This window comes from Takifugu rubripes, chromosome 6, assembly GCF_901000725.2.
Source record: "Takifugu rubripes chromosome 6, fTakRub1.2, whole genome shotgun sequence".
In the NCBI taxonomy this organism is placed as follows: Eukaryota; Metazoa; Chordata; class Actinopteri; order Tetraodontiformes; family Tetraodontidae; genus Takifugu; species Takifugu rubripes.
In genome coordinates, this window is record NC_042290.1 from 11,880,870 (window position 1) to 11,905,561 (window position 24,692).

At 51.2% G+C, this 24,692-nt stretch overlaps 3 protein-coding genes across 3 annotated transcripts; 2 read left to right on the forward strand and 1 right to left on the reverse strand.

The window, feature by feature from the left end:
• Nucleotides 1–3,003: 3,003 nt before the first annotated feature.
• Nucleotides 3,004–12,239, forward strand: LOC101066986 (ras-GEF domain-containing family member 1B-B-like). Its single transcript, XM_003978683.3, has 14 exons — nt 3,004–3,472; nt 7,945–8,463; nt 8,543–8,665; nt 8,750–8,887; nt 8,996–9,211; nt 9,315–9,389; nt 10,035–10,127; nt 10,196–10,298; nt 10,372–10,451; nt 10,531–10,626; nt 10,701–10,796; nt 10,947–11,070; nt 11,144–11,216; nt 11,301–12,239. The coding sequence occupies exons 2-14, from the start codon at nt 7,951–7,953 to the stop codon at nt 11,332–11,334; spliced, it is 1,764 nt and encodes a 587-aa protein (XP_003978732.1). The 5' UTR covers nt 3,004–3,472; nt 7,945–7,950; the 3' UTR covers nt 11,335–12,239.
• A 53-nt stretch (nt 12,240–12,292) lies between these two features.
• LOC101066757 (anthrax toxin receptor 2-like) lies at nt 12,293–17,297 on the reverse strand. Its single transcript, XM_003978682.3, has 17 exons — nt 17,041–17,297; nt 16,623–16,694; nt 16,348–16,419; nt 16,159–16,240; nt 15,942–16,046; nt 15,802–15,870; nt 15,140–15,220; nt 15,000–15,060; nt 14,830–14,925; nt 14,354–14,423; nt 13,864–13,942; nt 13,672–13,767; nt 13,541–13,591; nt 13,109–13,201; nt 12,863–13,033; nt 12,699–12,779; nt 12,293–12,413 (listed from the first exon to the last, which is right to left on the reverse strand). The coding sequence occupies exons 1-17, from the start codon at nt 17,163–17,165 to the stop codon at nt 12,375–12,377; spliced, it is 1,443 nt and encodes a 480-aa protein (XP_003978731.2). The 5' UTR covers nt 17,166–17,297; the 3' UTR covers nt 12,293–12,374.
• Nucleotides 17,298–19,636: 2,339 nt separating this feature from the next.
• Nucleotides 19,637–22,741, forward strand: LOC101066540 (progestin and adipoQ receptor family member 3-like). Its single transcript, XM_003978681.3, has 7 exons — nt 19,637–19,814; nt 20,104–20,351; nt 20,425–20,587; nt 20,980–21,135; nt 21,294–21,491; nt 21,561–21,651; nt 21,737–22,741. Exons 2-7 carry the CDS (start codon nt 20,155–20,157, stop codon nt 21,889–21,891), a joined length of 960 nt encoding a protein of 319 aa, XP_003978730.3. The 5' UTR covers nt 19,637–19,814; nt 20,104–20,154; the 3' UTR covers nt 21,892–22,741.
• The last annotated feature ends 1,951 nt before the right edge of the window (nt 22,742–24,692 follow it).

Consider the following 24,692-nt stretch of genomic DNA (forward strand, 5'->3'; position numbering starts at 1 on the left):
CAGGGGCGCATCCAGGAAACAGGCCCTCTGACTGAGCCTCGTCCATCTTCATCGCTCCGCGCTGCGCGCCCACGTGAACTGGAGAACAGATGAGGACTGGGAGTCGCCTCTTTTCCACTCATGTGTTCAAGCTTCACGTCAGGGAAAGCTGCACTGTACCGGTTAAACTGGTTGGTTTCTGCTTATAGATCAATAATAACTACGACGTTGAGACTTCTATTGCTGCGCTGCACCCAACCCAGCAACACTACTCACCAAAGTATCACATGTGCCACAGGCCAATCACAATGCTCTATATTCACGTCTGACTAAACTACCCCGAGTGGCCGTTCGTGGAACTACGCCTGATTCCACGTACGTCTTCATCGATGTGCGCAGCGTCCTGATCTGCACGAAGGCACTGATGTTATATAAAGATCGAGGTCAAAGAAAAAGGAATAAAGATAAAATCTCAACTTAATCCATCAAAACAAAGATTTGGATGGGTTTGGAGGTGTGAAGCAGGAAGTCAGGCAGCAGCTCGTCTGGCTGGAGCGTTCGTATCTGTTGTGAACAGCAGGATCGATGAGGCTTTAGTCAGTAATTACATAATAAAACACCTGCGTTATCACCTGATCTGTCGCTGCAGAGCCAGAGCTGGGAGCAGAAAGCTGAATTTATGGGAACATCTCAGCAGCACAAAGGAGACAATGTTTGCATGAATGAATGGAACACGGTGAGTTGGGTTTCTATTGACAACCGGGCTGATGACGGGGATGGAAATCAGCACATTAAAAGCAGGTCTGAGTCATCTACTTCTATCTCCAACACAAAAGAGCTTCATTTGTTTCTGTGTTTTGGCTAAAGCAGCGGATTTGTTACACCTGTTGTTCCGCAGACGCCTTCAGTCCTTTAAGTTCCTCCGTTTCTATCTTTGCTGTTCAATAGAAAACACACACTATTGTCTGGGTCAGGGGGGCTTCCAGTCGCTGAGTCAAACGTCTTACTGGAACCCTGTGAGTCACCAGTCTCCCCCTCCATGTCTCCCCTCTTCCTCCCACCCCTCCTTCATGTTGTCCCGGCTTGTCTCTTCCTGCCCTCCATGCTAGCAACAATGCTAAAGCAGCAGCTGAAGCATGCAGCGCGCCGGGGCAGGTGAGTTTTCTCCTGCAGCCGATGATTTCCTCTTTGACGCTGCCAGTGTGGAGGGCTCAGATCTGCCCCATAAACCCCCGCCGCCACCCTCCCCTCCCCCACTCTCTCCCACTTTCCCGATCGTCATGATCTCACCCAGCTGTCACCCCTCTGTAATCCCACCCACATTATCTAAACACGGGCTGTTGCTGGTGGCGCCTGACATCATTTGTTTTGTCCCTGTCACCCTGCTCCGGGTTTGGAAGCGGGATGGAAAAAAACAGGAATTCTGTTGGCCTTCAAATCAGAGATGTGAGGAGTTCCAGTAAAGTACTGACAAATGAGAGATCATTGGTTGTCTGATGGTGTCTATTAAAATCAGCCTGCAGCCTCGACAACGTGACCTTTGTTCTGAACATCGGGTCACACGGCTCAGATTTAGTTGTTAACGGCTACTTTCTGTCTGACCATCTTCCTGTGTGACTGTGACTCCAAACAAGACAGTCCTCACCTCAATTAAAGCACCTTTTCGTGCAACCGATTACGGTCTGATTCCCTTTCAGGTCGTGAATTGAGTCGTTCAGGAAATTCCAGCGGGAATTTAGCAAATGAAGTTAAATTGATTTATTTTCTTCTCCGCTTTAGCCCTTCCGGGGCTGCAGGGTGGATGCATACGGGCCAAGGCAGGTACACCCCCGGGTGGGTTGCCAGCTCATCGCAGGGATCTATGTGTACATTTGGGGGTTCGGTGCCTTGCTCAAGGGTACCTGTGGAGTCCTATTGAAGCCGTCAATTCTGTCTTTTCTGCCTCTGGCATCCAGCAGCCCACTGGAAAACTCACTAGCGTGATGCTACGGTCAGGTCAGGCCCCACCGGAAGGAGATGCAAGTGTGTGTTCTCGTGTGGGCATGAGTGTGTTGCGAGCAGCCGAGCGCGGCTGGAAGCTGAGCGCCGATGCTCCGTGTGGGAGTCGGATTATTGAAATGAGAAAAACCCCGCAGCCCGGAACGACACAGAGATCAGCTATTCTCGCCTGAGTGGCGATGTGTCACTGTACGAGGCGGCGGTGATCAAAGAATGAGCGCCGCCCACAACTTCAGGGCCCGTCCACAGTGGAACGCCACGTTTACGTAAAGTCATGTTTACGCAAGAGAGGAGAGGCTGGTGAGGTGGTATCTGAGGAGGTGGGCATGATGGGCCCCCACCTTGCTTTAATTACCATATTTTAGAGGAAATTAAAGTCTTAGAGGGAGTTTGGCATATATATTTAGAGAATTTTCTAAACATTTACAGAAGGAGATAAGATGTTTGAGGCTCTGAGTTAATGATAAGTCTGAAAGGTTTCACGGCCTACGAGCAATTAACAGAGTTCCTGTAAATAAAAGATCCTGACAAATGTAGTTTTGGATCCAGAAGACTCTGTGTGCAGAGACACGATCAACCTTCATGTGTGAGGGTGAACTTCCAACCTGACCCAGCAACCAGATGAACGTTGGCCGTATTATGATGCTAAAATTGCCTGAATGATTCGGGGCGGAACCCTCATACCAGTGGCTGAGTTTCTAACGTTGGTGTGCTAGTTATCGGCTCTGGAAAACTACCAACCAGTCAAACCAGTATCTGAACTGGTGTGTTGTTCTGTCAGATGCAGACTGTTTCAATGGTTTTTAAATCTTCCATCACCCCCCAATCCTTATCCCTTAATACAGGCCGAAAACATTTTACAGACGTGAAAGGTGGGTTTATGTTTGTAACATATATCTCTATATTCTACATCATCTATATCTATAGGGGAACAGCAGAATGAAACATTCTCCAGTCCAGAAGACCTGCCAGTGTTTCACACAAACCATTTGCAGCACCACATAAATCCGCTCTGAAAGCCGTAAATTCCCACAAAGTCTCGATTTTGGGGCGACAGGGAGCAACTTCCAGGCTCACACAATCGCATTCCAGGGGGAAACCTTACACCTTCCGCGCTCCAGACTCCAACAAAAACACTCGGAGGTTCTGGAAAGAAAGAAAGGCCGCGAGCCGCCGGCCAGCCAATCACAGCCTCCGAACTTTCGATTTTTCGTTTCCTCTCCTGCGATTGGCCAGCGCTGCCTCTAGAGACAGCCGCCCCCTCGTCGCCATTGGTCGCCTTTCCCGGCTGTGGAGGTTACGGACACGCCCCCTTTGAGGCAGAGCGCTGCGCCGCCGCTTCAAACACTCGATGATCGGAGAGTCGATGACGGCCAGAGCAGCTCCGGAGCACCGCTGAGAGGCTCCAGCGTCGCCCCGCCGCTCCATCCAGCGCTGACAGACACCTCGGGACCCTTCCAGCTCTGCTCCAGCGGCTCCTGCAGCCACGCGGGCGGTGAGTTATTCCGGGACTGGAGCTCCGGACTATTTTTAGACCCCAAAGAAGTTTATAAAACTTCGAGGTAGAAGGAGGTGCGGGGAGAATGGAGCTTTGAATGGATAATAGAGGCTAATGGCTGCTTGCAAATGGGGTTTTGCAGAAGATTTAATGCAGTTCAGAATTAATTTCACCGTATTGGGAGAGTTTTTGCTCGCCACCATCCCAGCCAAGCTTGTTCCTCATGTTCTGCGCCGTTTAAATGCCCATTTCAGTGTTTTCCTCCCCTATCTCGATTTGTTCCTCTCCCCTTTTTGTTGTTGTTATTTTGCACCCGTGTGAGTTTTATAATTAGTCTGGCTGTCAGACAACAAACCAGTTAGTCACCAGCACCTGTGATGGGACCGCAGCAGGGCCCTTTTTCACAGGCAGCTCTTACTTCTACTGTTGTGAGTCAGTCAGAAGCCCATAATACACACTCTGTGTGTGTGTGTGTGTGTGTGTGTGTGTGTGTGTGTGTGTGTGAGAGAGTGAGAGAGAGAGAGAATAACAGATTGTGTATGAGTCTGCAGGGAAAAGAAAAGAAAAACACAGAAAGTGTGTGTGCTTGTGGCCAAATAAACTTTAAACAGGTTTATTCCCTCCACACGTCTCTATATTTAAACCAGTGTGCTGCTAATTTGCTGAAACAAATGGCTCGTTTCCCAAACTGCTATAAAAACCCTCAAATTCAATCTTTCAACTCGTCTAAGAACAGAAAGCCCGAAGAGCCAGAGCCAAATGTGGCCCCACCAACCTGCAGCCGCTCCTCGTAGTTCTGGTACTGTTAATTCATTAAATTCATAATTCATTAAAATGGTTTCGTGGCGTTGAGCCGCTCACCAGCAGTTTAAAGGGTGTTTGAGCGCGAGATGATGTTGGCAAAGCAGAGAAGATAATGTGTCTTTATCCTGGTAGAGTCTAGGTTAATACTGTACTAGCCTACTGGATCACATGAAGGACAGGTGTGTGTGTGCGTGTGTGTGTGCGTGTGTGTGTGCGTGTGCGTGTGTGTGTGTTCCTCGTATCGGAGCCGAGCTGGTTTGTGTTTGTCCTCCATCGGGTTGAGGTTGTCTAACTGGTCAGTTTGTCCTGGTCGGCTGTTTTGACAGCGGCTGCACGCCTCTGCTGATCCCACACGCCTGTTGGAGCTCTGCTCAGAGCAGCTCGTGGTCGGCGAGGAGGCTCCGGGCCAAGTGGGCAGATTGTGTTTTTTATGGCACAGTGGGGATAAAATGGACCAAATCTGACTTCAGCTTTTTAACGATCTGTTAAACACCCCCAAAGTAATTAGTTTCTGTTTGCAAGGGACAGAAAAATGCTGAGATTTTAGCTTTAAAAAGGTGAACTGGCCAAACTGGCAGGTTCTGGCAGTGAAAGTGGGTTAAAACAGCTTGACTTGCTTCCAAAGGGTCAAAACTGGACGATGTGGAGCAACTTCATGCCTCCAGTGGGGGGGGGGGCTGTTGTTTTGCCAGAGGCAGCCACCAGGGGGCAGCGCAGATTCTATGACTTCCCTTTTTTGGAATCTCGCCATCCACTGTTGGATACACTTGATCCTCGGTGACCTCGAGAAGCTCGTTCATCAGGGGAAGGACCGAGTTCTGACCCGACGCTGGGGGCCCGGGCACAGACGGGCGACTCCTTCCCGGGATCAGAGAGGACAGCAGGAATGGAGCCGTTTGTGTGTTGTGTTGTGTTGTGTTGTGTTGTGTTGTGTTGTGTTGTGTTCCTCCTCCCACCGCTTCGTGAGGAACCTGCAGATCTTTGTGATGCATTAAACGCCTGCCAGTTGGCCGCCAATTAGCAGAAAGGAGTTTCCAAAAATATCGACGTGGAGGACGGCGAACGCACGTAATAAGGACGCGACAGAACCAAAGACAAATGCTCCTAATGTTGTTTGTTCCGTGCAGAACCTCCAGCGGGGAGCTGGGCTCCGGCCCTACGGGCAGCCAGAGATTAACCATTAATCCCGTTTAAAGGGAAACAGAGCAAACTCGGCGTTCCTGCTGTTTCGTGGGTGCTTTCCACTGTTGAATATCCAACCCGTCTGCTTCGGATCTGAGATCCAGCAACTCCAGAACCGGGCTCCAGAATGGCGGTAATCACGGAGGCGATAGAACTCAATCTGTGGTTTCTGTGAGGCAGCTCAACAGAAAGCCCCAGTGTTCCATGAACTGAGCATTAAATATTCATCATCTTCGACCTCAATAGTATCCCGAACGCCGGGGAAGTCGCCCATTTTCTGGCAGGATGTAACAAATCAAAGTTTGGGATTGAAACCTTCCCGGCACCAGTCAGCGAAACCTTCCCGGGAAGAATGTTTTCCTTTGGCCTCGGCGCTGTGACCTCATCTCGCAGGATTTCTGCGCTGCGGTTTAACTCTTATACAACCCATGAGCAAGGATCACAGCCGGACTTTGCCCTCATCGTCCTGCTGTCGGGCCTGACGCTGACGCTCGTCCGTCTTATCTGATCTTTTACTGTCGGAGCACCTGGAGCGGAGCCGGCGGCGCCGCGGTACTCTGACCTTTATGGACCCGTTCCCAGGTGGAACACGCGCTCACCTGTCCTGTTTTTAAACGTGGTGAAATCGCCCAGAAAGTATGAGGAAGTTGGAAAAACCCACTTCCTGGTGTTGTTTCGAGCACAAGGTGGGAGCACGCGGACGTTCCCAGGGGCAGTTGGCTTTGAGGGGCGATTGGGATCGAAACTGCCCCACCTGCAGCCCGGTGGCGCCTTTATTGCCCTCGTATCTTTTATAGCGTGCTGAGGTTGCGTTCCTTTGGCCCGGGAGCAGCGGGCGTGCACGTCTGCGTGCGCCAGTTTCGGGTTTTCCCGACACCGTCCTGAAACTGGCGAGAAGAATCGCGGCACCTTCCCGCAGGGTGTCAGTGGGTTCATGGCGACGGGACCCAGAACCGGCAGAACCGGTCTGGACCAGACGCTCGCCGGCGGAGAGACGCCGACATTGTGGCGTGGAAATGACGACCGGCGGCGGCCGTCGATGTGTGTCTGATCTGCTCTGATCTCTTCCTGGGGGGCTGTTTTGTGCCCGTTAATACCATGACAGGAGAGATAATACCCCTATTGTTTGCCCCCCCCCCCCCGCCACTGGTCTCGGCACAGCTGGACGCCGCCTTTTAAAGCCACATTATCTCAGTTTCTTTTTTTTTTTAGCAGGTGTTTAATTTAATTTGGGTTTATAAAAACCCCATCAAGCCCAAATGAAGCACTTTAAGATTCCATAAATAAATGAAAGTAACGTCTTGTTGCGTCAGAAGTGGCTCGTTGACCTTTGACCACTTTATTGCCTTTTTCAGCCGTCAAACCACCTTTTAATGAGGTTAAAGTGGCTCTGAAACCTTCATTGAAGCTTTTCTTTCATCAGAATTTACAAACGGGAGATCTCTGACGAGGCTGAGCATGAAATCATGTTCCCACTGACATCTTTAAGCTCCCCAACCCGTGAATTCTGAAGGGTCCGGTTTCAGCACCGCTGCGTTCCAGCCGCAGACCGGCGGGTCAACCTGTCGGGAAGTTGGGCTGGAAACACAAGACGGCTTTTAAAAACCCTCTGGTTTCCGTTTGTGGGTCGTGACTCAAGGCAAACAAGAAAAACACGAGGCGGCTTCAAACCGGTCCGATGTCAGCTGGACCGGGGCAGCGCCGACACGCCGTCGAGTAACTGAAGCCGGAGAGATCAGAGCCCAGAAGAGCAGCCGGCCCTGAACTGGCCCCACACCAGCTGCTGTGTGTGTGTGTGTGTGTGTGTGTGTGTGTGTGTGTGGTTGGGGGGGGGGGGGGGATTGATGGAACATGAAGGTGGGAATCACAAAGCTGGTCCACAAACAAAAGTCTGCTTGAGTCCCGCGGGGTTCGGCTTTTCTGGCACAGCACGTGCGTGTGTGTACACGTGCGCGCGTGTGTGTGTGTGTGGTTAGACTTACGCTGGCATGTGTTGCCCGGCCAGACAACAGTGCTGCTGATCGAGGATCAGCTGACCCGACTCCCATCCCATCATCTCCACCACGAGGGCGGCGAAACGGCGTCCGATGGCGTCAGGAGATCGCCTTTCATCCGTCCATCTGCCGGCCTGTTTCTGCACACGCGCTTCAGGCACACGCAGGAGAGTCGTGGGACACGGTTTTATGGCGAAGGACTCGTGGAGTTTAGTCGTCTGTCAACAGTTCAAAGTCAAAACAGTAAACAGAAGAAGGCGGAAATTATGTGATTAGGCGCCGTGACTCCGCAGACGCTTCACACGGGAGATCTGATAGTGGCGAGACGGGGGGGGGGGGGGTCCCTGGGAGCCTGGGCTTAAGCTCAGGAAAGCTAAACATTGGGAGCAGTTACTGTCCTGAATAATAATAATAATTAGCATTGTTATTATTGAAGTGATGCAGGTGACGCGCTAACCGCCGCCGTGCTAACCGCCGCCCTCTCCGCAGGTGGTCATGCCTCCCACCACCCCGTATGCTGGGAAGTTCAACTCCTACAGCAACAGCGCCCGTCCTCAGCCCCACAGCCCGTACCACGGCGGCCAGGCCCAGAACGCCACCCAGGACGGCGTCTACAGCGCCGCTCGCCGCTGCGCGGAAAACCCCTACGACATGCCGCAGCCCCACGCCTCCTACCGCGGCTGCTCCGTCTCGTCCGTGACGGCGAGGGAGCGCCACCACAGCAGCGACTGTCCGGCGTCGGAGAACCCGTACTCCTCGCCGCAGCCTCGCAGCCCGCGGCAGCACGGCGCTTCCTGTCCCGCGCGGGCGTACCGCCACAACAGCAGCGGCAGCAGCGGCGGCGAGCCGCCGTCCCGCAACGGCTCCGTCACGGCCAGGGGCCGGATTTACGGGCCCGCCGTCACGGCGAGCTATGGCGAGATGTGTTACCACGACAACAGTTTGGTGTCGGCATCCCTCGAGGCGCTGATCCAGCATCTGGTTCCCACGGTGGACTACTACCCCGACGTGAGACGCCGCTGCGTGTGATAAGCTCCGCCTCTGTGCCCCGCCGCTCCTCTGACCCCTTTGGTTTGCTCCTCCTCAGAGATCGTACGTGTTCACCTTCCTGCTGAGCTCCCGCCTCTTCCTGCACCCGTATGAGCTCATGACCAGGGTGTGTCACCTGTGCGTGGAGCAGCAGCGGTCCGGAGACGCCCTGCTGGACAAGGTGGGCGGAGTCAAAACAGGCAGGGCGCCGCCGGGTCTCCCTTGTGAGCCGGCTCACGCGGGAATATTTGCAATGTGCCCTCAGATCCGTTTTCGGGAGGTGGCGCCGAAGCTGGTGCAGCTTCTGACCGAGTGGACGGAGACGTTTCCCTACGACTTCAGGGACGAGCGAATGATGCGCTGCATCAAAGACATGACGCACCTGGTGGCCCGAGGAGACGAGGTACCGACGCTGCACATGTCCCAGAACCTCCGGCTTCCTGTTAGCGTGTAGCGTTAGCCGCCAGGTGTCCCGGTGATGGAGTGGCCGTGCTGTGTGTCACCTCTGCAGTACTCGTGGCGAGCGATGCAACAGATGACCCAGCGACTCATCAAGCGCCTCTCCGCCCTCGGCCAGTACGAGGAGGCCGTGGCCGCGCTCAACGCCGTGGCGCTGGAGCGGCCGGCGTCCCTGAAGAACAAGCAGGCCTCGGGCCAGCGGAGCGACATCCTGAGTGTGTGTGACGACGCCTTCGTGCTGGCTCAGCAGCTCACACACATCGAGCTGGTGAGACGTTGGGCGGATTGATTCTTCTGGGGGTGTTTACGACGCGGGGTCGTTATTCAAGTTCTGCTTGGTGTCACTGACACGACTGACCTTTGACTTTCAGGACAGACTGAGCTTCATCGGGCCGGAGGAGTTCATCCAAACCTTCGCCATGAAAGATCCTCTGGAGAACCACAAGGTAACGCTAACGCTAACGCTAACGGCGCCTTCGGTGTGTTTGACGCTCCCGGTGCTGAAGCTTGAGCCGTGTTTTATTTAGTCGTGGGCATGAGACCGGCGTGCACGTCTGAAGGCCTCTGTTCCGCTCCACGTGCCCTTGGGAGTCAGTAAAAGGTCGTTTTTAAGGCCGCGTCACCCAGAAAAAGGCCTCAGCTGTCTGCTCTGGCCGCGTTGCGTCGCCAATTATATAAGATCTACTTAGAGTCAAGAGAGCGTTTGAGTCAGCGGTGGACGTCTTGAGTGTGGGGGGGCGGTCCGGGGCGGTGTGGGCCGCCGGCGTTGCGTAAGAGCTGAGCCCAGCCACGAATCTGGGCGCTTACATCACCCGGCTTATTTATACCAGCGCTTATTTATAAAAGGTGCCTCCGGAGAAAAGGTCCACTGGAGAGCGTCTTCACAGAAATAACAGCGTGCACGCCCCCAGCGTGCACGTGCGTGGGCCGTGTGGGCGTGCAGCCCGACCCACAGTGGCTCGCTCAGGCTTCACTTCCTGTTGCGTCATAGAAGGGATGTTTTCCAGTGCTGAGGCTTGATCTAAGCGGCGTGGGCTCTTCCGTGCTGACCCCCCCCCCCCCCCCCATGTCCCCCCCCCATGTTTCCGTAGGGTTTCTTCCGTAAGCGTAAAACCAGTAACCTGGAGGCCTACATCAACTGGTTCAACAGGCTGAGTTACCTGGTGGCCACTGAGATCTGCCTGGTAGGTCCTAGAGAGCAGAACACGTGTCGATCGGCGTTGCCACGGTTACTGACGCTTCCCCCTCGCAGCCCGTGAAGAAGAAGCACCGGGCGCGAATGATCGAGTTCTTCATCGACGTGGCTCAGGAGTGCTTCAACATCGGCAACTTCAACTCGCTCATGGCCATCATCAGTGAGTGGCGCTCCGCACGAACGCCGAACGCCGTCAGAACCGGTGTCTTGAACTCACCTGTTGTGTTTCCCAGCTGGGATGAACATGAGTCCCGTGGCCCGGCTGAAGAAGACCTGGAGCAAGGTCAACACCGACAAGTTCGAGATCCTGGAGGTGAGTCGGCCGTGGAGAAGCCACTTCCTCCCTGGTTTAGCTGGGTTGATCCCAACTGTTCTGCCCCCCCCCCCCACAGCACCAAATGGACCCCTCCAGTAACTTCAGCAACTACCGCACCGCGCTCCGCGGCGCCACCCAGAGGTCGGAGACAGCGCACAGCAGTCAGGAGAAGGTGGGGGAGCTCCCGAGGCTCCGTTGAACATTTGAAGTGTCAAACGTGTGTGAACTCCCGGCCGTGTCCCCCAGATCGTGATCCCGTTCTTCAGCCTCCTCATCAAAGACATCTACTTCCTGAACGAAGGCTGCGCCACCAGGCTGCCCAACGCACACATCAACTTTGAGGTCAGAAGACCGGCTTTGATTTCCGTGTTCAAAAGTGGCCCTTTTCCTCTCACAGCTGGGGCTGAGCGTTAATGGCGTTGTGTCGCCCCCTTGTGGCTCGGAGACGCTCTGCACGCCTCCTGACGTTCGCTGCGTCCGCTTCTCCAACAGAAACTTTGGGAACTGGCGAAGCAGGTGAGCGAGTTCCTGGTGTGGCGTCAGGTGATCTGCCCGTTTGAGCGAGATCGGCGCATCCTCCAGTATCTGGTCACCACGCCGGTCTTCAGCGAGGACGGTCAGTCACGTTCTCTCCTCCTTCCCTGAGTTGTGCTCGAAATTTCCCTGACCGACTGTGTGCTCGGCTGCAGAGCTCCACCTGGCCTCGTACGACAGCGAAGGCCCCGAGAACAACCTGGAGAAGGACAGCCGCAGGTCGCTCAGGTGAAGGCGGCCGTACCATCTTCCCAGTGACCTTTGAACCCTCCGTTTTAACACCAGGAGGCTGAACTTCTCTTTGCTTTGCAGATCTTCTCTCCTGCATCGAGAGAATCGAGCCTAATCCGGCGGCTCTTCCGGGATGTGCGTGATCACAACTTTGGATATTCTAAACTTTTCCCACTTCATGTTGGGTGGAACCTGACAGGTGGGATCAGCAGCTGTCGGTGAGTTTGAGCTCCTGAGGAGGCTAAAGCATCAGCTGTGACGATGATGATGATGATGATGATGATGATGAAGGACCCCGCGGCTGCAGCTGCCACCGTCGTCTTCGCCTCCCACAGCTCTTCACTAAACACAGGGTTTAACGTGGCCCCGGGCTCTCGTGTCCCTCCAGAGGAAGGACTGGGCCAGGGCACATGACCACTGCTAGCGCGTTAGCACTGCTAGCGCGTTCGCACTGCTAGCGCGTTAGCCCTCGCCAGCGTGTATCGTAGACAACAAGTGCATGATCCAATATCCCGGCGCCGTGTTTGTCCAGCAGCTCTCGCTCTGCTCACAGCTCCTGCGGCTTTTTCCGAACATCTCGCTGTCGTTCTGGACACTTTGTGACGGGTTTTTGTGACATCAGCAGCTTCAATGCACTTGAGTGGAATCCTGTTTTCTGGGATTTGGCACCTCCTCCTCTGAGGTGTCACTTTACAGTATTATCTTGTATTTTGTATCAGAAGGTTACAAATGAGCTTTGATCTTGTATCCTCTCTGCCTTGGTAAGCTATTTTGTTGAAACCTCACCTTGTGTGAATGGAAACAGTATCTCTCCCTCTCTTCATCTCATCTGTGGTGGTGAGTTTAAATCTGCCTGTGACTCAACCAGAAGCCGAGTTTCTGTTTTATAAAAATTCTTCTCGTCTTTTTATAAGTGTTTAATAAGTCTGTGCCTTTCTGTGTATCAGGGTACTTGTACTGAAAGTCTTTGTGAAAAGAAAATGATATATTTTTTCTTTCAAATAAACAAAATACTGAAAGTTCTGATGCGTCCTTCAGTTTGACACAAGCACGTATGGAAAGGAGTTTGTTTGTTTTTTTTAATTACAGCAAATATCTCAAAAAAGAACTTAAACTGGGAGGTAAAAGAAGTCCTAAATGAAAGCGTGGCGTGCATCAGCGGCTCTGATCCCTGGTGAAGTTAATGCAGCGGCCCTGCAGGCGACACACAAAGGTCATTAAAAAACACCTATGTTGACATGAAACTGGCATAAAAGTAAAAATCTGCTCGTCAGACACCCGAATGTTGACTTTGGGCTGATCTGACCCTTCAGAAAGCTGCTGCTTCATTGATGATATGAAGGCTGAGGCGGTTCTCTAATCAAATCACTGAGTCGGGAGGGTGGAGCCACTATGACCACATTTGTTGGTCATGTTTTCAGTCTGGAACAACCAATTTTGTTACGCAGCCCTGTTTTATATCATTTCATGGTTTCTGACCTTGTCCTGGGACGTGGGCCTCATGATCGCCACCCTGTCGTACTGCCTCCTCAGCAACGCCAACAGGGCATCAAAACGCCCCTGAAGGTCAAAAAGCAAAAGCTAGAAGAGCGGGAATAAAGTGGGCGTGGCCTCATGAGGGCGTGTCCTCGGCATCGCCTCACCTTGATGGGAGTGTACCATTTGGACTGGGAGGGGGCACAGACAGGAGGGGGTCGTGATGGAGGCCGGGGTATGATGGGCTCATCCACGTCGTCAGGCATGGTCACCACAGCATCTTTGGTTTTCTCAAGCCGTGACCCTTCCTCCGTGCACCCCCTCTGCCCCCAACGCACCTACACACCGCAGCAGGGAAAATCTTTATTTCATTTGTAAATATAAATGTGCTTTTTGGTTTTATTTCTGCTCACCTCCATGCGTTTGATTCCCCCAGGGCCCCGGCCTCCGTAGTAGGAAGCATCCACCGTGGGCCACCTGTGTTTGGGTAAAGGATCTTCTGGATCCTTGGAGGCGACACAAAATAAAGCTGTTAATCCGCCGCGTGGCCGCCAGATGGCGCCAAAACGCCACTTCAATCCCCGAACCGATCACTTGATTTTCAGGTAGTTGTACTTTTCCTTTTTATAGTTAACTTTCAGATGAAATCCTGATGTGTTTTATTGACTGATGGAACATGAGCTGAGGGTGTGGTGTGAAGGAACTTTTATTTGTTTTGGTCAGGGCATCCTTATAGTTAGAATTACATCATAAAACTGTTCCTAGTTTCAGTGTTTGGTGGTGAAATTAAATGAAATGTGTGTTGAAACTTTAAGATCCTAAACGGGGGATTAAATCACACTCACAGTGACAGGAGGCGGAGGTGGGGGCCGGGAGGGAGGGGGGTCTCTGATCACCTGAAAGACAGGACCGATTAAACACCGTCACCTCCACACACGAGGAGCACCTGGATCCTAAAAGATCTGCAGGGACGGACCACAGTGCAGCAGAGAGGCCAGAACCACCAGAGCAGAACCAGAGCCAGCAGCACCAGAAGAGCCAGGAGCAGCCAGAAAACCCAGCTTCCATCTGACTGTGGGAAACACACGACACACACACACACACACACACACACACACGTGCTTTTAGGGCCACGGCTGGCAGCAACAGTCAGAAGTGTCCTACTCACACAGGCTGTGGCGTAGATGGTGATGGGACTGGAGATGAAGGACTGTCCGTTGTTCAGGCTGACCAGCACTTCCACCGACCTGCATCATAAACACTTATAAGCACTTATAAGCAGTTAAAAACAGCAAAAAACAGCAGCTAACGGACTCTGATCAATGTCATTAACACCACTTTACCTCACTCAATTGCTCATTGTTTCATTTATTTATCTGAAGGCTGTTGCGGCACACACATTCTCGTGTGTGTGTGTGTGTGTGTGTGTGTGTGTGTGTGTGTGTGTGTGTGTGTGAGGGGGTAATCGGTGTTGGCTCGCTCCTTGAATACCACAGAGATATTCTGGTCCGGTTCACCTCATCCACTTTAAATCTTTCTAGCGTAAACATTGTTCTGGTTCCTCTCTCGCTGACACTCGGCTCATGTTTAGACCTTGATGCGTCCACACAGGCTGTGTGAGACTGATCCACTCTGACCTTTGACCCGTGTTGACTTACTGCCCGACCTCGTACAGGACAGGAGCTGGACACAACAGGTGACCGTCGCTGACCACCGTCGGCTTCTGATCTGAGGAGAAGCAGACGGAGTTCACTGAGCCAGTTTTTCAACATCGCAGCACCACGAGGAAGAGGAGGAATGTCCGAGAGCCGATAAAAACAGGCCGGCTCCAGTTCTCCAGCCTGCTTTCCTCCGTCCGGTCACCCCCACCATCACCCATGTGCTCGGAGATGATGAGCCTCAGCTCATAACGTCTCCTCTGTTCTCTGGAGGAACGCAGGAAAAAGCTGCTTCTGTTTGTTTCGGGACACCGTGACAGCCGCTCTCTCTCTCACAGCAGCACGGGCGCCCGCACGTGCTGCCCTCGCTTCATTTATGGACCTCACGTCCGCTCCACTCGTGGAAAACAGACTCCGCTGCAGCTGAGACGCTACCGTTAGCGGTTAGCCTGAGTTGGGGGCGTGTCAGCACTGACCGTAGGTCTTCTGATTGACAGTGAGGGAGCAGAGAACGTCATCCGTCCGCTTGGTCCCGCTGAAGCCACGCCCCCTCAGCACCACGTTGAAGGACTCTGTGAAAAGAGCTTCATGGTGAACGATGCTGAGCGCTATCACACAGCCGGCCTCCAGGGGGCAGCACACTCACCGTTCACGCACACGCTGGAGGGTTCTATGGTGAAAGCGTCCGTGCACGACTGCTTCAGGATCTGCACGAGGACATCGTTAACGGTAACGAGGCGTCGGGACGAACACGGCTGCGCCTGTGGCGCGACGCCGCCTCCTCACCGTGGCCACGACGTCCTTGAGGGCGTGGAAGCCCGACAGCACGGGGAAGACTTGCTCGGTCCCGTCGGCGATCTCGGCCAGCTGCAGAGACAAACTGGGTTTAGTCTTACGGAGGGGGTCTGGTGGCACCTCTGGGAGGTCGGCCACTGGTGCTGAACTGGGAGGAAGAAGCAGATTAGTGGGAGCTTTCATGTCCGGCAGTAATGAGCCGAGCAGGAAGCTCGTCTGGCGTTATCACATTAGCAGCAGAGTAATGGTTTCCTCCCACAGCGGAGAACATCCAACCATTAACCCACTGGAAACCTGACTGGTGGGTTCGGACTCAGCTCTGACGGTCGGTGCCGGTTATACTGGGACACAGGGGCAATAGGGCTGGTTCTACTGGTTCCATGTTCATCCAGCAGGATGTTTGAGTCCAGCATTTTCAGCTCGTTTGAAGGTCTCACCCTCGCTGGTCTCACCCTCGCTGGTCTCACCCTCACTGGTTTTGGTGTTTTGATACTCCTGGTATCCGATACCACAGCAGGACCCCCCCCCCCCCCCCCCACAGAGTAAATCTCAGGGTTGATAATTAACGAGATCGAGGTTGATTCATGAAACCAGCAGCTCGACCTTCTGGCCCAGAAAGACAAATAAAAGCCAGAAAAGCTCATTAATCCCACCTGCTTGTGGTCAAAGTCCATGACCCCCACGCAGTACACCCTGGCTCCAAAGCCCCGGACTCTGTCAGCCTGGGAAGAACAACGGCAACCGTCTGTACCCTGAAATCGGGTCAAAGGTCAAGGTGGGCGCCATACTGCACCTCCCGAACGCTCAGCTCATACGGATACACCTCCAGCTTCCCGTCCGTCAGCACGATGATGATGGTGGACGAGGGGGACGTCTGTGCCTTCATCTGGTCTGAAACCTGAAAGATGTGGTGAACACACACACACACGCACACACACACACACGCACGCAGCAGCTGCAGGAAGTGCTTCAGATCCACGAGAAGGTCACATGTCGTCCATCACACTCACAGCTTTCATTCCTTCATGCATGTATGTTTCTCCCGCAGGTTTGATCAGACTCAGCCTCCTCAGACCCTCGTCTATCTCCGCCCTGGAGCCAAAAGCAGCCAGAAAACCGGCGTTAACGAGGCGGCGACGGCGTTTAAGGGCGAGGAGGAGGAGAAGAGGAAGGAAACACGGGGAGAAGAGCGAAGGTACCTGTCTCCAGTTAGAGGCAGAATCACAACAGCTCTGGCTGAAAAGACGATGTAGGAGACCCTCATCCTGGGGCTGAAACACACACACACACACACACACACAGTATTAAACACACACGCACACACGTGTGTGAGCGCCAGGCGGCAGTGCCCAGAGGGCAGCTGGTGGTCTTGTCTAAAATAGATGTGACCACGCCTGATGTTTGAAACTGGAGGAGCTTCTGCTCAAACTCTGCTGCTTCTGGCCCGTTTGTGTCCCCCGAGATCTTCATTTACCTGACAAACCTGTTGGTGAGCTGCTCCACAAATCCATAAATCTCCCCCCAGTGTCCATAGACGCTCCCAGACCTGCAGAGACAGGCGGCAGCACAACGTCACCCAGAACCATCTGCCCTCGGCGGTGATGCTCCAGTCAGAGGACGGACTTCGATTCATGTTTTAGCCCAGTTCAGGACTCAAAACAAGGGAGTTAAATCAGATTAAATGAGACACGCGTCCACGTGAGCTCCACACAGTGGATAAACACACCAAAATAAAAACACTGTCGCTTTATTATTAGTTTTGGGTGTAAAATGAAAACGTGAAGATGAAGACTCAGCAGCAGCAGCAGCGAACTCAAACACATCCAAACATGGAGAAAGCGACGGTCCACGCGCACACACACACACACACGCACACACACACACACACACACCTGTCCAGGACGAAGTAAATATCAAAAGCTCCGTCGCACGACGCGTCGTCGTCGTCGTGGCGCAAAGACGCGCCCGCGGCCACAAGCAGCAGAATTCCCCAAAACATCCGCGTCTGATCCATCATCCGCTGCTCTCATGTCCGCAGGGGGCCGATCAGCGGCGGCTGGGCTCCGTCATTGTCTTCACATGTTGGGCCAGAGCTGGGTGGAGGTCCGCGGACGGACGCGCGGGCGGACGCGCGGGCGGGCGGGCGGGAGCAGGAGCGCACAGCGGCGCGGCGCGGCCACAGCAGCGCTCCAAACACAACTTCCCCTCGGAACCTTCAGAGTACTCCTGCTGTCACAGGAGTGATCATTCAGCCAAGAATTCAGAGAAACATGACTGATCATTCTAAAGTTTATCAGGAGAAACGAGTCACGTGACAAATGAGCATATACGATTATAGGAAATCTTTAGGAAGATAATGTTGCCAAACTATTTATTAGAGAGAATATCAGCGAAATATGGTTGAAAATCAGAATTCTGGCGTTTGCATGGTGTAATTAATGTATTAAAAGGCCGAAATCTGACTTCAATAAACTCTATATAAATGTCAATATATTTTTTATTCCAAACAAAAAGACGTCGCCACATTCAAAGGAATGAAATCTTTACTCAAATGAATTTAAGAATGGATAATTAACTACCGAATAATAATAATAATAACAGTAATAATGATATGGTTTATTTTATTTTTTCCTGATTTGCTTTGGAAGGTTCAGCTTCTTCAGTCATATTAGAGGAAAATGCAGAAAAGTTTGGTGAACGCAGTTGTGCTTTTATTTTGAAACTCCCCTCACTCGTCTTCCTGGACAGACGCATGTTCTCAGACTTTATTTCATAACACACTTTCTGAACCACGCTGAGTGATGGAGGCTCATTAGACTGATGGATCTGATCGGTTAATGAGAATTGGAGGACTCCAAAGCAGTGAGCGTGATTTTTAAAGACACATTTATTGAAACCATGTTTCCAGTTTGCCGAGAACGAAGCTTCCTGTGAGTGAGTGCAGCACAGCTCCGGGGAATGTGCAGCAGATGGAAACAGGCTGTCAGCAGCGAAACAGGCTGTCAGGCAGCCCTGGTCACGCTGGTCTCATCCGCGGCTCTGATTGGACAGAAACGGCGTGTAAGCCCCGCCCACGCCCCGCCCCTCCGCACAAACCGCTTCCACGTGAGTCTCATCCACACTAGGACATTATTCCTAAAACACTTGACATCATGTCCCAAATGTGCTCCGTTCCACATTCCTGGAGTTCCTGGCGGTGCCTGAGCGGGGGCCCCCGGGGGCCCCGTCATCAGGAGCTCGTGGACGATGTCAGGACTGAAATATGACCGCTTTAATCTTTCAAAGCAAAGTCAATGATGTCAAAGAGGCTTGGGATCAACGTGTCGAACGTGCGTCACTGTCGCGGTGCCAGGCACAGGCACGTGACGTCACAGGCACGTGACGTCATGGCAGCGAAGTAAATGATTTCATACCAAAGTGATTAAATCTCCTCCTGCTCCGTCCAATCAGGAGCCCCGGCCGGGATCCTTCTGGATCCTTCTGCTTCAGTTCTGCGTTCCCGACTCGGACGCCCTTTGAAATAAAGGTGGGTTGAAATACAGGCCGGTCTGGTTCCCGGTGGCCCCGGGTCGGGCTGGACTCAGGTTCTGAGCCCTCATGTACTGATGAGGCCCTAAGATCACTCAAGGTTACATGTGTGTCACACACCAGCTGCTTCCCGGCCAAATCCATAAAGAACCATGGAGCATGTTTCTATTGCATCTTAAACTTCAGAGGAGATTATTATAACCAGGCGGAAGCTTGGGTTCCTCTGGCCAAACATGCTGCAGTCATTATGGACTTTTGTAGCCTTCAGCCTTCACTTTTGGAGCAGATAGATCACAAAGTCAATGTATAAGGAAAATGTTCATTTTTTGGTCACCATGTCTGCATCTGCTGCAACAACTTTACTGTTCATGTGAAAGAGCAACAGAGATTTTTAAGGATTAATTATTAAGGATGTTTCAAATGTAGCAAACACATACAAACCATCCAATTCACCCCCCCCCAAATGTTTAAAAATCTAAATTTATTTGAGAATTTGAAAATTCACCGTTGCCGAGTGCAGATAGAAAAAGAAAAGGAGCAGAAAGTTCAGTCTAAACTGCTCGTTTCCACCGTCGGCTCCTCCTTTAAAACTCAACCAGATGAAATGGTGGATGAAATGTCTGGTGGACCGATGCCGTTGTGGTGTGTGTGTTTTTCTTAAATAAACTCTCCTGAACTTGACAGACATTTGCCACACGATAAACTTCTCACTACAAAGAAGTTTGAGGAGATAAATCTTGAAAGGTAAATTTGGGTTACTGCCAGATAAGTGGATATTTGTTTAAACTATTTTATAAATTAATGTTAGTACATTCATTATAATTAGGATTGTTACACTTTAAAAAAAAAAAAGTAAGAATTTACCTGAATTCACAAGAATGAAAAAGAACCACCTTCCGTTTGAGTTGGTTGTAGTTCCCATCTCCGCCTGCTGGGGGGCGCTAATGCCCGGAACCACCGTTTACTGTCAATGTCAAACACAAGAAGAAAAGTTCGCCGCTGCAGTGGCCAGATTCAATGTTTTTGTTCCATTTAATTGGAATAAAATGTCGTTTTTAACACACTGGAAGTTCGATTCCTATGGCAGCATGGCTACAGCCCCAGAGAGAGAATAATTAAAAATATAATATGATTCATGGTGAGCTTTTAAAGTGTCTTTTTAATCAGTTAGACTGAGTAAATAACCTCGGTGAAGGTTAGCATGGAAGCTAGGTTATTACAAGGTTTGACAGCAGCTGGACTGATAAGCATTTTAATCATGCCATTTAATGTCAACAAATCTCACACGATCAGCTTGATGAAATGTTAAGATAGTCTGGATGTGACTCACAAAGGTGACCATGTTGTCTAGAAGATGAGAATAATAAAGCAACATTATGATTGTTAGCTTAAGCTATGTGACCATTATGCCTTTTCTGTTCTCTTAGCCTTAATCTCTGTAGCCAGCTTGCCTTGGACTGGAGGATCAGGAGGACACGATGTTGCTGAAGATGCCCCAGAAGCTGCTGAAGACTGCCCATTACATGGAGCTGGGCAGCTACCAACACTGGCCAGTGCTGCTACCCCAAAGGATACGGTTGTACACCTACGAGCAGATCCCCCTCTTCCTCAAAGAGAACCCCTACATCACTGATGGCTACAGGGCCCACCTGCCCTCCAAGCTGTGTCTCAGAAGGTGGAAAAGACATTTCTTAATTTGAATTTCTTAAATTTCCTGAATAAACGTCTGGGTTTCTTCTGCACTGCAGCATTTTCATCCTGTCCAATGAGACCGTGAACATCTGGAGCCACCTTCTCGGTTTCCTGCTCTTCTTCTCTCTGGGGGTCAACGACCTTTTGTCTGTTCTGCCAGCCTCTGGAGCCAACAGGGAAGACTATGTCATCTATGCTATTGGACTCTTCTGCTTCCAGGTAACTCGGCTGACTGAAGACCTGTCAGAACCTTTAGAACCCTCATCCAGACACCGACATACATGCTGGTGATTTCGTTGCCACTGTTTGATGTTTATGCAGAACAAATTCACAGTTTGTTCCATTTCACATTTCCCACCACAGGTGCTTCAGGTGTGACAGGTGTTGTTCAGGTGGGGTTTCACAGGTCTTCGTTAGTTCAGAGTCCCTGTGAGGGTCTGATGGATCAGATGGTTGTGTGTTGGCCGTGCTCCCCGTAGCTCCTCGTTACCATGTTCAGGCAAAATAAATCTTTAAAACGACGACAACAAACAACCCCAGTGTCCTGTGTGTGTGTGTGTGTGTGTGTGTGTGTGTGTGTGTGTGTGTGTGTGTGTGTGTGTGTTCCTCAGGTGTGCATGCTGTGCTCGGTTGGCTACCACCTCTTCGCATGTCACCGCTCAGAGAAGACGAGTCGGCGCTGGCTGTCGCTGGACTACGCCGGGATTTCCGTCGGGATCCTCGGCTGCTACGTCCCCGGAATCTTCTACGCTTTTTACTGTGACGCTGTGAGTTTTAAAGCTGGTGACGGCGGATACGTGAGAGCGCCGCCAGCCTCCAGCCGGGGGTTGGGGTTCCTCCCTGTGACACACACGTGTTGGTGCTTTCAGGAAAATCACATGAATGTAGCCGGAATTCCTAATCCGCTTTCACTCCTGTCTCTCAGTCCTGGTGCCAGGTCTACCTGCTGACGGTCCTGTCCCTCATCCTGGCCGTGTTCTGCGCTCAGGTCCACCCCCGTTACCTCAGCAACGACTGGCGGCGCATTCGGATGAGCCTCTTCTGCTGCGTGGCCGGGATCAGCGTGATTCCGGCCTGTCACTGGGTCTGGCTCAACGGCGGGATGAGCTCCGATGTGGTGCAGGTGAGTTCTGGAACGCTGGCGTCGGCTTGTTTTCCCCCCCGCCCCTTTAACGTCGGCGCGTCTGTGCAGCTCTTCCTGCCGCGCGTCATCGTCATGTACCTGATTGCTGGAGCTGCCTTCCTCTTCTACGTCACCAAGATCCCGGAGCGCTACTTCCCAGGTGAGTCCTTCCGCCGGCGTTCAGACGGGCTGGGATGTTTCCCTGCCGCTCCGGCTCACTGGCCCGGCCTGCTCTCTCCTCCCAGGCCAGCTGAACTACCTGGGCGCCAGCCACCAGGTGTGGCACGTTCTGGTGGTGGTGATGTTTTACTGGTGGCATCAGACCGCCGTGCACATCATGCACTTCCGGCACAGCCGCCCGTGCACGCCGCGGACCAGCAGCAGCAGCAGCAGCAGCTAAAAGCAGCCGATCAGATCAAGATACAGAACATTCAGCTGGTTCCTGCAGCCACCGGCTGCGTTTGTAGCTGCTAACGTTTAAACGGGAGTCCGACTGGAGCTGTTGGCGCCGACCGCGCCTCGTTTATGGCCGCTGTTATCCAAACAGGTATGTTAGCAACAGCTGCCATCGGCTGTAAAACAACGGCAGCGTCGCTGCGCCGCTCTGATCAAAACCGTAAAGATCAACGCATGGAAAAGACTTTTTTAGCATATTTGTCTGAAAACATAAGTGTTGTTGCACCTTTTCTCCACAACTGATCCTGGTTTCAGGTGTAAATATGATAAAAAACATAAACGGAGGAAACGGGAAGATGTAGAACCGAGCATGACACGTTTGTACAGGAGTTGTTTCGTATTATTGTCAGAACCGTTTGGACCTTTAAGGAAAAATACTTTGCCGTTTTTAACAAAGATCAACCCGGTCGAGCAGGACGATCAATGTGACGCCATCAGCTGTATTATATGAGTTTATCTGACCTCACATGTTAATCTGATCAAACAGACTATCGCCACTATTCAATTCTAAAATGTGATTTATCAACTTTGCTGTATTTAGATAAACTGGTTCATTTAAATACTGTTTGTCCTCTGGGCACATTCGAATCCTTTCTTTTAAAGACATTTATCTTGGAAAAGCTGCGTCTACGCTGAAATCAAAGGATTCTCATGTTTTTGTACTGTCAGACGATCACAAACTGCTTTATTTAAACATCATTTTATAACGAAGCAGCGACTTCATATTTATTTCAGTGCCTATATAAATGTGTGTAAATGTATGTTGGTGTAAATAAAGATTGCTGGATGATAAATGATCAGTTTGGACTATTTTCAGCCCGAAGCCATCGTTGCTGTTCACCGTGTTGGGCGACAGGGGGCAGCATCGCCTGAACGGAAACGCGATTTTGGTCCTGGTTCCCAGGTTTTCAGGTGTTTCTGATTCATTTTAAGCGTTAGAGACCAGTTTTCTCTTTGTTTCTGTTTGACTGGGATGGAATGAATTTAATACGCTGGTTAAAATTCTGATGAAGCTGCAGGTCAAAAGTCAAACCTCGATGGATTGGAACAGAAATTACACTCAAATTGTGTTTCTGGAAGACATTTGATGTATTATACTATATATACTATATTTAATCTAGTAAATGAGCATCCTATTTTCTTCTAGTGTGTTCTCATCATTGTGGCTGATCTCAGATCAGCCTCCTGAACCTGATTTCTCATGAATGTCAGATCAGCAGGACTTTGGGCTGATTCACCTGCTTCAAAGAGCCTTGACTCTTTTGGGACCTCGTGAAGCTTCAGTCGTGGATGTTTTTCAGGTGTGGAGAGATCAAACCCTGCCGTGGCGACACGTGCGACTGTCCGTGCACGTAAACGCATGTAATCATTGACATTCTGGCTGTAGGAAAAGCTGCTGTACACATTTTTACAGTTAATAAGTGAATGATGGGGTGCTTGAAAAGTGCCGAGTGGCGTCCACGTGAGGGCCGATGAAGCTGTGCGGCGCTGCTGTGGTCCACAGGTAAAGCTGTCGGCCGTCAGTAAACAGTGGTGAGAGGTAACGAGCAGGTAGAGGAGGCCTGACGCAGCAGATCGCTGTCGCCTGTGGCCAGACCATCATTTCACCTGTCTCGCCTCATGTTTATAGTCCTCAGGTTAATCACGGAGGCGTTTATGCACAAATATAGAAATCTTGTGATCAGAACTGTGTTTTATTTATTATATTATAGGTATGAGATCAAAGATATCTTCAAAGATCATTTAAATCTGCGAAGAATTACAGGTGTTTTTCATTTCTGGTGCATGTTAAACTTCCAACGCTTCCAAATCCGACCTTTAATCTGTCATAAGTGTCTAAATGTGTCGGCTGGGATCGATTCTGCTCTCGAGATTTGTCTTAAAGGAATCTTCCTTTGATCTTTATTTTCCTGTTATCTTATATGTGAATGCAGACAGGAATGGAGTCACACAAAGGCGCTTTGCTCTAAACAGTTTAATTCAAGTATTGAACATTAAGGCTTAAGGAACATTAATGTCTCAGACGTCACGTCCGATGACGAATACAATCGTCAAACTCTGTGAAGGTAAAAAAGTGAAAAACTACCCTTGGACCACAGACGAACAACAAATCTGTTTGAGAACAGAACTCTGAAGTGACTTTGAAGAAATTAACAGGGTTAGATACAAAATAATAACATACAAAAAGAGAAAACACCTGATTAAAGTAGAATTTAGCTGCTGTCAAGTGCTTTGATCTCTTTGATTTCTGATTATTCATTTGCGCCGTTAAGGAAAATGCCGATGGCAGCAAATTGTTAAAACAATTACCGTTGCTATGCTAGCTGCCTGCTAGTTGCTACGCTAGCCTCTACCTGTGTCAGTTAGCTCCACTGTTCAATAACAAAGAAATCACAGAAATAACCCCACACTTAGAGTTCATTTCGTTGGTGTTGGTTGATTGTTTTAGGAGGATAAAGAGACGTTCCATCGGTGTTGGCTACGATCTTTGGCCCGTTTGGCTGCGTGTTGGTGAGAGCAGGTGATGGAAGCCGGTGGCCATCGCTGGGGTCAGATGATGAGAAAGGTCACGGCTTTAGGGGGGCAGAGCAGGAGAGAATCTGAACAACCTCTAAAGAAGAAGGTAAACAGAATCCGGATCTTTTCATCGGTCTCACAGATGCGTTTAACTTTCCTCTGATTGTCCCTGGGTTGACCTGTTAGCCAAATGCTGAGCATAGCCGAGCCGCTCTGAAACAGCTTATC

What these genes read in the sequence shown, in the direction of transcription:
- LOC101066540 (XM_003978681.3), top strand. Translation starts at nt 20,155, where the DNA reads ATGTTGCTGAAGATGCCCCAGAAGCTGCTGAAGACTGCCCATTACATG. An exon ending in TGAGCTCCGATGTGGTGCAG is followed by an intron (nt 21,492 to 21,560) that starts GTGAGTTCTGGA and finishes GCGTCTGTGCAG; the next exon opens with CTCTTCCTGCCGCGCGTCAT. An exon ending in CCCGGAGCGCTACTTCCCAG is followed by an intron (nt 21,652 to 21,736) that starts GTGAGTCCTTCC and finishes CTCTCCTCCCAG; the next exon opens with GCCAGCTGAACTACCTGGGC.
- LOC101066986 (XM_003978683.3), top strand. Translation starts at nt 7,951, where the DNA reads ATGCCTCCCACCACCCCGTATGCTGGGAAGTTCAACTCCTACAGCAAC. An exon ending in CGCACAGCAGTCAGGAGAAG is followed by an intron (nt 10,627 to 10,700) that starts GTGGGGGAGCTC and finishes CGTGTCCCCCAG; the next exon opens with ATCGTGATCCCGTTCTTCAG. An exon ending in GACAGCCGCAGGTCGCTCAG is followed by an intron (nt 11,217 to 11,300) that starts GTGAAGGCGGCC and finishes TTTGCTTTGCAG; the next exon opens with ATCTTCTCTCCTGCATCGAG.
- LOC101066757 (XM_003978682.3), bottom strand. Translation starts at nt 17,165, where the DNA reads ATGATGGATCAGACGCGGATGTTTTGGGGAATTCTGCTGCTTGTGGCC. An exon ending in CCATCTACGCCACAGCCTGT is followed by an intron (nt 13,768 to 13,863) that starts GTGAGTAGGACA and finishes TGTTTCCCACAG; the next exon opens with TCAGATGGAAGCTGGGTTTT. An exon ending in GGCCCACGTCCCAGGACAAG is followed by an intron (nt 12,414 to 12,698) that starts GTCAGAAACCAT and finishes TGTCGCCTGCAG; the next exon opens with GGCCGCTGCATTAACTTCAC.